Below are 15,152 nucleotides of genomic sequence, written 5' to 3' on the forward strand. Positions count from 1 at the left end.
CATTGTCTTCCCAAGGTCCTCGTAGGATTGACCACGAGCTCACTCGATTTGGGTAGGATGACTACTGAATCATGGCGGGATGTCTCTTTTTTGCGGTACTTGAGTTCATGAGCGAATGCGACAAAAAGAATTAGGTATCTTTTGACATATAATGATGTTGGTGGCAGTAGAATCCTTGCAATAACCGGATTGTTGAGCATCCAGACCATATGTAGCCGATCTATCTAATGTCTACCTGGGAGTCCCTTGCGAGAGCTTTTGGAAACCGAAATGACGGCAAAAAGGCAGACATCTCTTCTAAAATCGTCCTTTCGACAGCGAAAGCGGGGTTTTCAATGGTGTGGGTGATTATTGATTTATCTATTGTCAAGTCGCGAGTCCAAGGGCACACCGAAAGTTTGCGCAAATACTATTACTGTTTCCACCTTGTTCGCCATCCAGCTCTCGTTTGCAATTGGACTCGCTTCCCGCCACGAGACGAGCTAGAATGGCTGCATGTAGCTTCATAGAAAGAATCGCTTTGCGCTTGCGATTCTAAATTTTTACTTGCAGTTGCGTTTCAAGTCTAGCTGGTTGGGATTTCGCATTCTCTTCTCTGGAGTGTTCTTTGACAGGTACCTAGGTAGAAAAAGCTGCCAATCCCGCTTGTTCATGATAGGTACCGCCGGATCCGTGTCCCACTTTTGAAGAGGAGTCGTCAGTGGCTCTTGCAACGGGTGCAAACGGCGACGACAACTGAACAAGAGAACGGCCATGAGAACCCAAGAAGGATCTTTACACCTTGAAAGGAAACATCGCAGACCTCTCAATAATCCGTAGATGAACTAAGCTCAGGTCCATTTCAAGCTCAGCTACGGATAATGGACTCATCGGCGCTTTATAGCGCAGCTTGCATTAAAACTTGCTGATGATGATCGGTCATGAATATGGCCATAGATCTGATCGCAGCTGTCGAGTCTGAGCTTCCAATTCTATTTCATCCCCAATGGGCAGTTTCTTTGTCACAACCTGGTGAAGAATGCCGAATCCCAGCGCGGACATTGGAGATGTGGGATCATGTGACTTCGCGTTCAGTAGCCGAAGATTTCGTGTCTGCCGGCGTGTTGGTAGGCGTGCGGTAATCTGCTACTCATTCTGCACCAACAATGGAATTTAGTCGACAGGATATGTAAGAGAATATGTCGCTTTATATCAAAGAATATAAAAACTAGTTAGTAACTGTGTTTTTCTTGTAGTTGTCTGATTTGTGGCTATCATTGTCACGAGGAGGGTTGACGGGGGGACGTGTCGCATGATGTCATTGGAGCGTAGAAAAGACCCGAGAGATAGCAAACAGTGCAAACTGATCGGAATAGGAGAATCCACAATAAAGCCATCTGACATAAGCATGCCGCAGCAACGAGGTTACCGAGCTAAACCTAGGATAGTTTAGCCCCTCCCTGTAAGGTTGCTGTTTATTGTCCACCAACAAATGTAGGGCAGGCCTTAGGTAAGGTACGGTTACTGCAGCAGTAAGGTATCCTGTAGAAGGAGCTACAGTAAAGGCTGACCCCCTCCTCCCTCGCAATTCTTGAGGTCTTTGTTTTGATTTTTCTTCTTGATCCCTTCGTCTCAGCTCAGTTTCAAACTTTCTTGTTCATCCCTTATGGTCGAGTTCGTCCTCAAATCTTAAGGCGCGGTTTGTTGTTTGTTTGGGACGAAGGGCGCTTTAGTACTTCCGCTATAATTTAGCACTGCGACCACTGTGCAGCGACAAGGGAAAAAGGTAAACAAGCGCCTTCAACGCCCCAAACAACCACGACACTACATAGTCTGGTGAAGGATCTTATATCCTTCCCTGGATAGAGTTGTTTCGGTCAGAGATGGATGCAAAGGTACGTCAAAATCTCTTTGTTTGTCCATCAATAGCTTCTTGTCTGCCACTACCAAGGGTACTGTTTTGCAGACCTAATGGCGAGACTCGACACGCGACGAAGACTTATGATCCCTCACGAAGAATACGTTTGCATGCTGACAGATTCTGATTGTCTACAGCCCCAACGAATTCGCGTCCGTACGGACGAGAATGCTCCCGTCGCCCTGCCTGGCAACAAAACGATCCATCACCGAAACAAGTCCACTCCCGCCTTATCTGCGGCCTTTCAGAATGGCACGACTAGAAACGGTTTTAGAAGGGCTGCATTTGGTGACGTCAGCAACACTGCCAATCTCGTCAAAGGAAGTCGAGATGATGCCTCCCTTGCGGGGAAGAAGCAACTCAAAGTCGCGGAGAAGGCGCCCGCAGTTGTCCCAGCGAGAAGAACGACCATTCTCTCGCAACCCGCTCAGCGTCCCATGTCGATGACTAGTCTGAAGGGTTTGGTGAACAATGTCTCCAACACAAAGCCTCTTGAGCCCTCTGCCAAGCAGACGGGTATCAACCAGCACGCTCCCAATACCCGGAAGCCGCTTAACAAGCGCAACACTGTCTTCAAAGACACCCTAGAGCCATTGGCCGAAACTAAGAAATCTGCATCCAAGGAAAACGTCACCGAAGTGACAGACGAGAACAAGGGTACCGCCGCTACCTCATTGCCGGCCACAGAGCAGGACATCACCAAAGACGATGCTCGGTTGAACCAGGCTTCGAAGATACAATCAGACGACACAGTGGAATACTCCATTGTGAACTCTGACGACATCGACGGGATCAACAGGGACTTATACAAGGCTGATGACGACAATTGCAAGGTGCAGGTCATAGAGCAGTTGCATGAACACGCAACCACCAACGAAGTCGACGACCTTCCAAAGGCCCACCGCGAATCTGCCTCAAGTGCTCATCTAGCCCAGTCGGAGCCAGAGGAGTACTGGGATGAGGAAGATGACGAGAACGAAGAGGATGATGGGTATGTCACTGCACGCTCCTACCGTTCTCGTGGCGATAACACGACCGGCGGAGCGACCACCATTCTATTCCCTAAATACAACCCTCAAGTGCGTCGCGAGCTGGCTTTAGCCAAGCAGGTCGTCGAAGCCACCAGAACAGCGGAAGACATCGAAGATGAATATTGGGACACTAGTATGGTCGCTGAATACAGTGACGAAATTTTCGAATACATGCGGGAGCAAGAGGTATGTTGTTCCAGGTCAATTTGACGTATCTTGCGTCCTGACTGACCCGCTTCTAGATCAGGATGCTGCCAAACGCACATTACATGGATAATCAAGCAGAGATACAATGGTCCATGCGCTCTGTTCTCATGGACTGGCTTGTACAGGTCCACCACCGGTTCTCGTTGCTCCCAGAGACACTTTTCTTGTGCGTGAACTATATCGATCGCTTTCTCTCGAGCAAGATTGTCTCCCTGGGCAAGTTGCAGCTTGTTGGTGCGACGGCAATCTTCATTGCTGCGAAGTATGAAGAGATCAATTGCCCATCAGTCCAAGAGATTGTGTACATGGTTGACGGAGGCTACACCGTGGACGAAATCCTCAAAGCCGAACGTTTCATGCTGAGCATGTTGCAGTTCGAATTGGGTTGGCCCGGCCCGATGAGTTTCCTGCGAAAGATTAGCAAGGCTGATGATTATGACTTGGAGACTCGCACGCTGGCTAAGTACTTCTTGGAGGTGACTATCATGGATGAGCGCTTTGTCGGAAGCCCTCCAAGCTTTCTGGCTGCTGGTGCTCATTGTCTTGCCAGGCTGATGCTGAGAAAAGGAACCTGGGTACGTTCACTCGCACTTGCGCGGTAGTGTCATGTCTCTACGACTAACAATCCATCGTTAGACCCCGTCCCATGTCCACTATGCAGGCTACACCTACTCTCAACTCTATCCTCTGGTCTCACTGATCCTCGAATGCTGCGAGATTCCACGCAAGCATCATTCGGCCATTTTCGAAAAGTACACCGACAAACGTTTCAAGCGTGCTTCTCTTTTTGCCGAGGCGGAAATCAAGAAGGGATTTTGTCTGCCTGAAGTGTCAAGAGAAGCTACCTCCAACGAGCGCAGCTCTCATAATGAGCCAGCTCACCACTGGAAACGAGTCTAGGCTGTGCTCAACCTCTATTTCTCGACACCTTCCCTTTTTTTACCTATTTGAAGCCTACAATTACTTAACGTCCGTATCCCTCTTTCACAGGGTTCTTCTCGCCACATTCCACTCTCGACCACACCCAACCCTGCGTTGGTCGTTCCCGCGGCTACAACGACATCATTACGTGCATGACGATATCGACATCTGACATGCATAGAGGCAAGAACCACAGAAAAATACTGTTGAAGAGAAAAGAAGATGGCAGAGAGATGATGCATCCCACGCTGTTCAACAGGGCTCCTCGTTGAGACGCTCACCTCCACGTATTATCTCACGAAAACCCGAAACTTTGCTTACGCACAATTCCTCATCTCATCATAGAACATCGCCTGCGACTGGAGAGATCACAATGTACCAGATGGGTGGTGTTGTTTCCTTCAAGGTCTATTTGCTTAATGAAACGTACGACATGAAAAACATCCACTCAATCAAACCGGGAGAAGGGGTGTTATGGTTCAGGGTCGCCATTGTATGAGTTTATCTTTTCTGTTCTGTTTCTCTGCCACCATGCATTTCCTTTGTCTTATTCATCGGCCTCCGTCTTTTTCTGACTCCTTCCGTCAATCTTCTTTCATGACTGTATGCCCTTGATATGTCCACTTTGATTCCAATATGGTTTATGAAATGCTCGGTGGTTGAAGCACCCCCAACAGAATACTTCTCCTAATCCCACTTCTCCTTTGTCATAATTTTGGCCCCTGAATCTTCTCTTACTGCTCATGATTAATTGTCTGGGATAGAGGCGCGGCGATTAGTGAACACAATTGGACTTGACTTTCTGAGTAGCTTTCCAATCTCTATAGCACAGAATCTCCAAGGGAAGAGGTTGAACACATCGATGCATATCTATTGGGTGATTTAAATGTAAGTCTATCAGAGGATATGTCGAATCAATCTATATGCACGGCTTTTGTATACCTTCCGACCAATCCCAAAGACCAACGCTGAAAAGGATACCCAGCAAGACTCGAGCATCATAAGCAAAACTACTGATCCAATCCGTTAAACTCGACTAATTTCTTCACGATCTCAATCACCCGGTCGCCCAGCTCATCCGATACAGGACTAAAACCAGGGTTGTCAATGCGCACCGCTATGATCTCATCCAGCATGAGGCGCAGTCGCGAGACGAGGACGCCGATGCGGGCCCAACCGCGCAGCCGCAGCCAGCCGTCCACGATGAGGCCGCGGCCCATGGTATCGAGGGTGATGGATCCGCAAAAGAGGAGGAGGGAGTAAGGGTTGAAAGCTGGGCAGGCTGTCAGTATTGCTTCTATTTTGAGGGACAAGGAGCAAGGGGCGGGGAATGCGTACGGGTCAGATCCCGGATGAACACTTTGCTTGTCGCCATCTTGGTGAAGTAGCTGAGGTACGCGGCGGCACCGGAGTAGCTCTGTGCGGAGAAGAGGAGGGAGCTTGGGTGGATGAAGACGCGGCCGTTTTCCCGGTTGAAGTACTTGATTGTCCGGGCGTCCGGGTCGATTTCGACGGTGCCTGTCATGGAGCTGGCGAATTTCTTGTCCGGGAACGAGATCTGAGCTACCTGCGGCTGGAAGGCGCCTGCGATGATGGCGCGGAGGAGGTTTCTGTTCCCGTTGTTGCGGTTCCAGGCGGAACCGGGTTCGGAGTCTGAGTAGTCGACTGGGAGGATGCCGGCGTCCTTGAGGGAGCTGATGAATTGGGCTCGGTTGGAGGAGATGTCGCGGAGGGTCTGGTGCGAGAGGAAGTTGGCGGAGCACCAGGACTGAGTCTGCCAGTAGCCCTGTGCTTTGGCTCGGTCTGACCACTGCTGGTATGCGGCGAGCTCGGTGAGGAGATCCCCGTCGCCCTTGGAGAAGGATGCTTTGGCGGCGTCGGCTTCGTCGCGCTTGTCGCGGGGTGATACGAATGGGCTCTTCACCGTCAGTATAGCTGATATAGTGACGCAGGCATCTATGCAGCCGAAAATGGAGCCGTAGACCATGAGTTTGGCGCAGCGTAGGTCGGCGGGGATCATGGATAGGTATCGTCCGAGTGCCGTCAACCTGTCATGATCTAGAGCGCCGACGCGATGCAGGAAATCCAGGGCACCCTCGACAGCGACGCTTTCAGGCGGCGTGATGGTGTTCGCCAAAAAGGTAGCGACATCGTCTATGCTTTTCATGGCTTTGACTGACAGGCACAGTTGCTCCAGTGGGACTCTGCGAATTTCAGGCTCTGGTCGCTGGGGCATACTCGATTCGGCTTTGCGCGTGTACAGCTTGTAGCACGAACCAGCCCTCACACGACCGGCACGTCCTCGTCGTTGCTTGCACGCCGCCTGGGAAGCCCAGACTTCCTGGAGGCGCACCATGTTGTCCTTCGGGTCGTAGCTAGTCTCTTTAACGCGGCCAGTGTCGATGACCGCGACCACATCTTCAATGGTGATAGACGTCTCGGCAACGTTAGTGGCAGCAATGACCTTTCTCTTGCCTTTAGGAGGGCTGAGGAAGACACGCTTTTGCTCTGCCGGGAGCAGGGACGCATGTAACGGGAGCGGATAAACATTGGGTATCTTCCGCACTGCATTCAAACATCTGTCAATTTCCATAGTTCCGGGTAAGAATATCAGAATTCCCCCTGGCAGGTCTCCCAATTGAGAGTCGATATATCGGACAGTGGACGCAATCAATTCGTAATTGATACCCATACCAAGGCCGCGAAGCAGCTTGCCTAAGGGTTCATCGCCTTGAGGAGGAGACATGACGTCTTCGTCAAGACCACGTTCGGCCAGTTCCGGTGCAAAACCAGTGACCCGGACGATATCATCCAGGTAATAGTCGCTAACTGGGAATGTTCGACCTGGAATGTTCACTAGGCCAACTTTCTCGCGACCCCCGAAATAGTTCATGAAGATCTCTGCATCCAGAGTAGCACTCATTAGGATGACTTTGATATCTGGTCGGTATCTGAGCACGTCCCTCAAGAGAGCCAGGAGAAAGTCAGTGTCGAGACTTCGTTCGTGAACTTCATCTACTACCACATGTGTAACATCCGCCAGAGAGCCTGCGACATTGCCATCCGGCCCACTCCCAGACTGCAGGCGACGAAGTAGGACACCAGTAGTGACAAAGGTGATCTTCGTTTCGCCAGGCTTCACCTTGGAGTCTCCACGAATGATATATCCAACTTCTTTTCCCACCGAGGTGCATCGCTCATCGCTGACTCGATCAGCTAGACCTAGTGCTGAAATTCTGCGTGGCTGCGTGCAGATGATATTCGCAACGCCGCCTAAGCCACGTTTAATCATATCATCTAGTACAAATTGCACTGACTGAGTACTCTTGCCGCTTCCTGTTTCACCTGAAATAATGATGACTTGATGCGTATTCACGGCTTGTATGATAGCATCTTGCATTTTCCAAGCAGGCAGAGACTCGCGTTTCCGAGTCATTTCTTGCTGTGCCGTTGTTGACTGCCTGGCCTTCCAAGCTTCTCGAATAGAGGCGCCTAGAGGCGAATCCGAGTTCCAATCAATCTTTCTGCTTTGCTTGCGTGACTGACGAACGGGGAGCCTTGAGAATGAGCCAACTGCAGGTGAAGAGGCCGTTACTGTTGAAATGTCTCGCAGTTTGCCTGGATTTTCTATGATCCCTGGTAGATGTGTTTCTAGCCAGTCCATTATGTTGAAAATCATTGACTCTCCCAGGAAGTTTTCCTCTGCGAATTGTACAGCTTGCCGTATCGCGCTGAGCCGTATATAAGCCGGGATACCAGTTCCCTGAATGGCGATAACAGGCACAGAAGATGGATAACCCCTAGAAGGCTTCTGGAATCGAAAAGATAGAGATCCAGGAAGATTTGGTGCCTCGCTCTTGATTTCACAGACTTTGGACGATATACGTTTGTAGCGTTCTCCGAAGATTGCTTCCAGTGTATCTTGCTCCTCTGCCCAGGAGTCTTCGTTCCCTGCGGACAACGAGTCGAGAGAATGGTTTTCACCGTGCACTAGAGTGCTTTGCAAAAATTCTGCAGCTGCGAGCTCATCACCGTACTTGCTATCCAGAGTTTGAGCGCACAGATCAGCCGAATATCCAAAAGAGGCAAGCCGTTTCATCTTGGCCTCCCTTGCAAGATCATCGCTGGCGAGGGTCACGCCGGCGGTATATCTCTCGGGCAGACACCACCGTGGGAGGTCATCCTCCGGGACGTAGATAAGAAGCCACTCAAGAACCTCCTCCCGATCTTTACAGGCAGCGGTAGCCTCTTCAACATGACTGCGTCGGAAGCCCAAACCAAGAAACTCCTCAATGATAGCTCCGCGCTCAGCCTCCGATATCTGTACGTTGTAGGGATTCCAGATCGTATGCTGTCGCAACAGTTTCTCAAGTTCACGGCGAATTTTATTTCCCAGATCAACTTTTGGAGCTTGTGACCAGATCCTTTTCCCTTTGTTTTCACCACTTGAGCCTACACCCAAGTCGACAGCGGTATCCTTCTCTTTCGCCTGCGCCTTTTCTCGCTCTTTTCGTTTCTTTTCTAGATCTGCAGCAGCATTTTCCCGTTCTTGCTTCGCTAAGAATGGATCGGCTTCGTACATCCACCCTTTTCCTTCCTTGGCATCCGCGTTCTTAATGTCCGTGAAGTTCTCTTTCCACAACTTCTTATAGGTAGGCGGGAGCATCATATGTAGGTTCCTCATGTTGCAGACTCGAAACAGGGCGTACGCCGCAGCGAAATGGCGAGCTTCCAGCGCGGTAGGCCGAGCCGCCAAATGCTTGTGCGATGGTGGCGGCTTCATGGGAGGAAGTACGGCCATTTCTCGAGTCTTGGGGTCGATCCGTTTCAATATGACTGAAGAGACATAGCCATCTGAAGTTTTGATCTATGAACGTGCGATATCCTGTCAGCATCGCTACTGCGCACAGCAGACGAAGGCGCCCTAGAATCTTTGCGCTCATCCACTCACCATTGTATATTCGGGTTTCTCCCATTTCTGCTTCTGGCAATGCTCCGCGAGCATATTAACCGGCAGCTTTCCAGTCCATGATGCACCCCCAATGACCTCCTTCACAGATGGTTTCTTCGGTTCCTCCGTGGCGGCCTGCGCTTTCTTCGCGTTTTCAGCCGATCGCTCTGCGGCGGCTTTGGCTTGCTTTGTCCCGGGCTTGGGAACTCCACGGGCGTCGGGCTTCTTCTTGGGACCCATTGTGCGAGTGTTGCTTTATACTAGGCAGAACGCCCGAGGAGCAAACACTCAGTGATTGAATTGCAGGGATGCCGAACGGCGTCATTGTCGCGGTCTTGATCTGCGGCAGGCAAAAAAGGCTGTCCCGCACTAGAACCACTTCCTAGATAGTTTTGTCTCGTGTTTGTGTTGGTTTTTGTTGTCAAATAAGAACCAATATCTTCAACAATTGGCCGGTTGGAGTAGCTGGTTATCTCGCATCGTTAACACCGATGAGGTCGCCGGATCGAGCCCGGCACTGGTCATTACTTTTTGCCTGTCTTCCTTTTTATATGCCCCATCAAATAACAGTAACCTAAGTTCAGGCTAGTTCATTTCCACTCAATGAGAACTCAACCTCGTGTCTCCAATTGCGGAGCGGATTCGAAAAATCCCTCTAGGCTTGTAGCGTGGTCCAAAGTGGAGGTGCAATCAAAGCCCTTCTCTTGACCTCACCATTCTAAACCTTGTAATGAGGCCCGTTCAACATATTGTCTGACAGGACTGGGCTCGGATGAACACATATCTGTCATAAAGCAGTATCATACCAACAGGGAAAATGGTGGATAGGTCAGGTACATGCATGGTGGTGCCCACTTACTCGAATGCTGATTACCGCAAACCAGTTTGTATCCAACTCATGAATCCACATAGAGAGGTTATGCCTGAAGGACATAAAAAACACCATATCTCCCATCCAAACAATTCAACCATCGTTGGAATAAAACCTCCAGGGACTTGGCGGGCAATACTACTCGATACCTACCTTGTCCTACTGGCATATGCTCGCCTATGTGACAGAATGTTGTAATAAATGGCACAGAATCTGGGAAGAGTTGGGAGGGTTAACTGCCCCTACACCGAACAATACTCGTATCAACTCATACTGATGGTGTTGAGTCCTAGCTTGTGGTTGGGGAGGATGCATTGAGATGTATCAGCGCACATGACGCTTTCATGGCGCTATTGCCAGCAGGAAAATCAAATTTCGCATCCCTACGGAGTACATGATAGTACGACGACATAGGACAGGAAGAAGAAGAAAAAAAAAAAATGACCAGTGCCGGGCTCGATCCGGCGACCTCATCGGTGTTAACGATGCGAGATAACCAGCTACTCCAACCGGCCAGTTGTTGAGAGAAATATGATAATAATATTATTATAAACCGACTTTACTTATGRAGWAGAAAARNAAAAARAAATGACCAGTGCCGGGCTCGATCCGGCGACCTCATCGGTGTTAACGATGCGAGATAACCAGCTACTCCAACCGGCCAATTGTTGAATTAGTTGTCTCTTTTTGATTTTATAACCCAAATGCAACAAACGAACCAGTCATGGACCAGTGCAATGGCTAGGACAAAACTGCGGAGTACTTGAACTATTGCTACGTACCACCGACTAGAGCTACCCGCATGCTCATAAATTTTAACTACAGTCAGCCTAATAACCTGAACATATCGTTTCTTTCGTCACAGAACCCAGGAATTTCTCTGGTTTCACTTCAGCATAATTTGTACCGCATACAGGCCCGAGGGGACGGGGGTAGTCTGCACAATCTTCCTATGTCGACAGCTGCCTAAGACTTCAGCCTTCTTTTTGAGTTGAAGTTCCTCTTCTTCGGCTCTTGACTCAGTACTTCAGCCTCCTCCTTAGCCAAAAGCATGTCTCTTTCCCTTTCCAACTCCTTGCGCTTTGTAAGGTGCGATTTATGTGACCATAATATCTCTGGCCTGCGAGGATAATCGATTGGGTCGATACCAGCTTGCTTGAGTTCTCTCCATTTCTTGCTCAGTGAAACCTTTGATATGGTGGCAATGTTTGGGTCCGTCGGATCAAATGAACAGAACCTCTTCTTACAAACCCTGCATCCCCGGACTGGGATGACATACCTTGATGATGTCTCGGCAGTCCACCTGGGTTTTTTGTCGAGGTATTCTCCAGTCCCACAGTTTCTGCAGCGGGTTTGGACCTCCTTCTGCGTGGCCCTTCGTTCATCCTCCGACAGACGCAGCAGGTATTCCTCCAAGTCTGCCGACCGCGTACGCTGGAGGCTCCGGCGTGTTGCGATTTTGTAGCCCTGGTTTGGGTCCAGCGGGATAAGGTTTGCGAAATAGGTACCATCTACAGCAGAACTGCAGGCTGGACGGCCACATCCATGTAGACGATACCAAATGACGTACTTCTTCGGGTCTTCCTTTGCGTAAGAAGCAAAGGCATCATCAAGGACTCTTTCGCCACATTTTGAACATTTTCTGCGGACAATGTCGTAAGGCCTTGCGCCAGGGATGATCAGATCCACAACACTCTCGTGCCTTTTCTTTTGCGCCCTGGTAATGTACCATATTCCCACCTTGACGATAACACGCATAAGGGACTCGTGAGACTGCCCGTGATTGGCAGGCGATAAAAGGTAGAATGCTGTCAGAAGCTCGTCTTTGGATGAAATCGGCTTCTGGTCAATCTGAAGGCCAGCCTGTTGTTGAATCCATTCAACGAGTGAATCCGGGATCTCATGCCACTCTGAAATATTGTCCCAATCAGACGGAAGCTCTGACAGAAGCTGAAGCTGAGTTGTATTGCGAATATTAATGCTACCTATAAGGACTTGTCCGGCAGCCTCGAGAAAAGATTGAGTCATGTTGTGGATATGCTGAGATCGCCGTAGTTCCTGTTTAGATATTAGTGGTGGAACAGCCGCGAGGTCTCAGTAGAGCATATACTTCTTCTATGGTGTCCCCTCTTATCAGTTGTGATATGGATTGTTGTGTGAGCGCCCCGTCACAGGATTTCTTTCCGCATATTTCCATTGCCAATTCAAGCTGATGGTATTTCTGTGGGAATGCCTTCTTTAGCTGTGAATCAGCCTCAGCTTCTAATCGGTTGACTATTTCCCTATGTTCCCGGGTGAACTGCCCATAAAGGGCAGGACGATGGATGGTCTCATAGAAATCCTCCCTGATTGCGATGCCACCCAGCTTGCTAGCGACTGTCAGGTATAGGTCTTGTTTTTTTGCAGACGTTGCCCTGAAACGAACACCACTCTCCGTTGAAAACCCATGATAAAAGAAGAATTGTGGGTGTGCCACAAAGATAACGAATCTTATGAGCCTCTGGTCCTCTAATTCTAGGTATAGTTCCACATCTTGGAACCGACCCCAGAGTTTGAAGGGAACAAGGTTAACAAGCTTCTTCATCCTTTCGCGCACATGTCGTCCCCAGCATATCTCGACTTTAGCACCCATTTGTCTCCTCAGAGAGAGCATGAAGTCTTCGTGGATCCCAAGTATCTTGTCATTATAAAACAGCAGCACGTCTTCTGTTCTGTCACGGCGACAGATGTGATCGAAGATGAAACAATTTTGAGATGAAAAACCGGCTTGATTGACCTGCTGAATTGTAGGATTTGACTTGGTTTCTGTCTCTTGACAGTATGGGTCCTTCACGTAGAAGGTAGGATTGTGAAGGTGACAGGCAACAACAGCACCAACATAGCCACTGGGTTGTACCAGTAGTTTTGAAGACCTTTCTACTCCGAGACTTTCCCATGCTTCTGTTTCACGTAAGGCAAAGTTCGAGAATGCGTTGCGTATATCATGTGCTGAGCCTGTCACGCATTGTAGAGTTAGCTACCTGAAATGGCTGCCCTGGTCACACAATCATATTGTCTTACCTTGAGTTCGATTCTCCAAGTCGCAGATGAGAGGCTCGAATGCCATCAGGCGGGATAACTCTTCCCTGCTGAGATGCTCCTCGGGGGATTCAAGCCAAAGGTCACCAAAGAAGTGATAGGGATCATCGCGCTTGTTGACTTTGTTTGTGCTCTGCATGGTGGTGACAATCAGGCATGCACTCTCTAATCAGGCTCTGCTATCAGAATGTATGAGATGTTTGTGGTTCTCGACGTGATTAGGGCCAATATCACCTATCCTGATAAGTTCTTCCTTACGAATGTAGCCGAATTGGTGAATGTTTACACGGACGGTGGGTAGTAGGCATGGGATGGTAAAGGAAAGCAAACGCCGGCGCTTGGATATCCCATAGCAAACAAACAAATAGTTAGAATGATTGTGGCGGGGGTTTTTCCCTTGTAGCATGGTACGAGATAAATCAATCGTCCCAAGAAGCAGGTCAGCTACTCCCTAGACCTACGCATATGGACCTCACATAATGTTAGTATGCTCGCATTGACTGTTCCATATAATTGGATCACTCTGTTTCTCGAAGCTATGTGCACATCACCTTTGCTACAAATTCACGAGTTAATCAGTTCATAGCTTATACCAACGGTGGGACCACAACCATCAACAGTTGAATTGCGGAACGTTCACAGGCAGCCCAACCGAGAAGATCTAGCTATCTGCAGACTATAGCAGATGAGTCAAGCCGAGCATAACGCAGACTATAGCAGATGAGTCAAGCCGAGCATAACAAAATACCACCTTATCAACGATCGAGAAGTCCGAATGTCTGAATGTCAATGACCAGTGCCAGACTTGATTCGGCGAGCTCGTCGGCCGATGCCCCAACCGGCCAGTTGTTGATACACGCTGCCTTTTTTGACTGCATAAGCCGAATGACCATGTTTCAAATAGTATGCGGCTGTAATTAGTGTCTAAATTCCATATAACAGGCATATATGGCTCAACAGTCAGCCCGCTCAATTGGGAATAATCTATGTGACCGTTGGTCATCATCGGCATTGCTAGCCTATCACCATTGCCTAGCTGATACCAGAAGTGACATAAAGAGCTATGAGAGTAGTCTTACGAAGTGACATTAACTTGATTCTCCGCTGACATCCCACTTGGCGTGGGACGTGGAGGAGCATCAGGTAATAGGAAATCTCGGGGTCATAGAAGCCATTGTCTTCGGTCCATCTATGCGTCTCTGGTTTCTTATGCTCTGCAATATATTGATAACAAGATACGCCATGGCTGCGTGGCTTTTGGGGTGTATTCTGAAGGGCTGGGGGTGGAGCATGGTGGTTCGAATGGTTCGAACAGTATAGTCAGATGTCGGTATATATCAGGGGCTTGAGGGCTTTATACACAAGAATTCCCTTGTCCTATTTGCCCCTTTGATAATATAACTGCTCTGGGACAACAATACGAAATGCTTATCCAGAAGAACGAGAACTTAAGTTATTCATAAGCTGTCGAATCTCCGCGCTATCTCCTTGGGGTGATGGAACCTCGTGGACATCCAACGTGCGTGGAAATTGGAGGTTTTCTGCTAGACTCTCGATGGCAGTGGTCTGTAGGCATTGCCCAGTACATCTGTTTCGTTGAGCTGTGGCCCTGTTTCGCCAGTTTAATCAATAGATGCAGCTCGTGTGGGACACGATGGGATTGAAATATATATCTGCACCTGTTTCTATTATGTGGGCCACGAGATTCCTTCTGCTTCGTTAATGCCATATTGCTCATGCGCCCCTTGCACTTTAAAATAATACAAGGTTCAAAAGGTTTCCTAGGTGTAGACACCTCTGTTTTCTACCTAGTACACAGTTCGCCGCTACATTCAGGAAATATCGTCGGAAAAAAATAAATAGGCTTATGTAGTCAAAATTACATCTATTTTTCAACAATTGGCCGGTTGGAGTAGCTGGTTATCTCGCATCGTTAACACCGATGAGGTCGCCGGATCGAGCCCGGCACTGGTCATTTCTTTTTGTATATTTCTCATATACACCCGTCCTAATCATTATTTTTTCCTTCTCATTAAGTTACAAGCATACTTGTAGTATGCTTAGAGACCTAGCACTCCTTCACTATATTAGATATCTCATCCCAGCATTAAATATCACACTATTCAGGAGTATTACTTAGGGGGTAGGTCGTGTAGGTGACTAGGTATTAGGGATACATTAGGGGGAGGTAGTAGC

At 48.9% G+C, this 15,152-nt stretch overlaps 3 protein-coding genes and 4 non-coding genes across 7 annotated transcripts; 3 read left to right on the forward strand and 4 right to left on the reverse strand.

The window, feature by feature from the left end:
- Window positions 1-1,862: 1,862 nt before the first annotated feature.
- Aspvir_000202 (cyclin family protein) lies at window positions 1,863-4,035 on the forward strand (the record flags this gene model as incomplete). The annotated part of the gene is made up of 4 exons (XM_043265344.1): window positions 1,863-1,874; window positions 2,035-3,114; window positions 3,171-3,710; window positions 3,772-4,035. 4 exons carry the CDS (start codon window positions 1,863-1,865, stop codon window positions 4,033-4,035), a joined length of 1,896 nt encoding a protein of 631 aa, XP_043121279.1.
- Window positions 4,036-5,066: 1,031 nt separating this feature from the next.
- Window positions 5,067-9,247, reverse strand: Aspvir_000203 (RNA helicase; the record flags this gene model as incomplete). Its single annotated transcript, XM_043265345.1, has 3 exons — window positions 5,067-5,329; window positions 5,395-8,923; window positions 9,008-9,247. 3 exons carry the CDS (start codon window positions 9,245-9,247, stop codon window positions 5,067-5,069), a joined length of 4,032 nt encoding a protein of 1,343 aa, XP_043121280.1.
- Window positions 9,248-9,457: 210 nt separating this feature from the next.
- On the forward strand, window positions 9,458-9,531 carry Aspvir_000204. The gene has a single exon. It is a non-coding gene; the product is annotated as a tRNA-Val (tRNA).
- A 788-nt stretch (window positions 9,532-10,319) lies between these two features.
- Window positions 10,320-10,393, reverse strand: Aspvir_000205. The gene has a single exon. It is a non-coding gene; the product is annotated as a tRNA-Val (tRNA).
- A 74-nt stretch (window positions 10,394-10,467) lies between these two features.
- Window positions 10,468-10,541, reverse strand: Aspvir_000206. Its single transcript has one exon. It is a non-coding gene; the product is annotated as a tRNA-Val (tRNA).
- A 303-nt stretch (window positions 10,542-10,844) lies between these two features.
- Window positions 10,845-13,095, reverse strand: Aspvir_000207 (uncharacterized protein; the record flags this gene model as incomplete). The annotated part of the gene is made up of 3 exons (XM_043265346.1): window positions 10,845-11,936; window positions 11,989-12,872; window positions 12,939-13,095. The coding sequence occupies 3 exons, from the start codon at window positions 13,093-13,095 to the stop codon at window positions 10,845-10,847; spliced, it is 2,133 nt and encodes a 710-aa protein (XP_043121281.1).
- A 1,762-nt stretch (window positions 13,096-14,857) lies between these two features.
- On the forward strand, window positions 14,858-14,931 carry Aspvir_000208. The gene has a single exon. It is a non-coding gene; the product is annotated as a tRNA-Val (tRNA).
- The last annotated feature ends 221 nt before the right edge of the window (window positions 14,932-15,152 follow it).

This window comes from Aspergillus viridinutans (genome assembly GCF_018404265.1).
Source record: "Aspergillus viridinutans IFM 47045 DNA, scaffold_1, whole genome shotgun sequence".
NCBI classification, from domain to species: domain Eukaryota; kingdom Fungi; phylum Ascomycota; class Eurotiomycetes; order Eurotiales; family Aspergillaceae; genus Aspergillus; species Aspergillus viridinutans.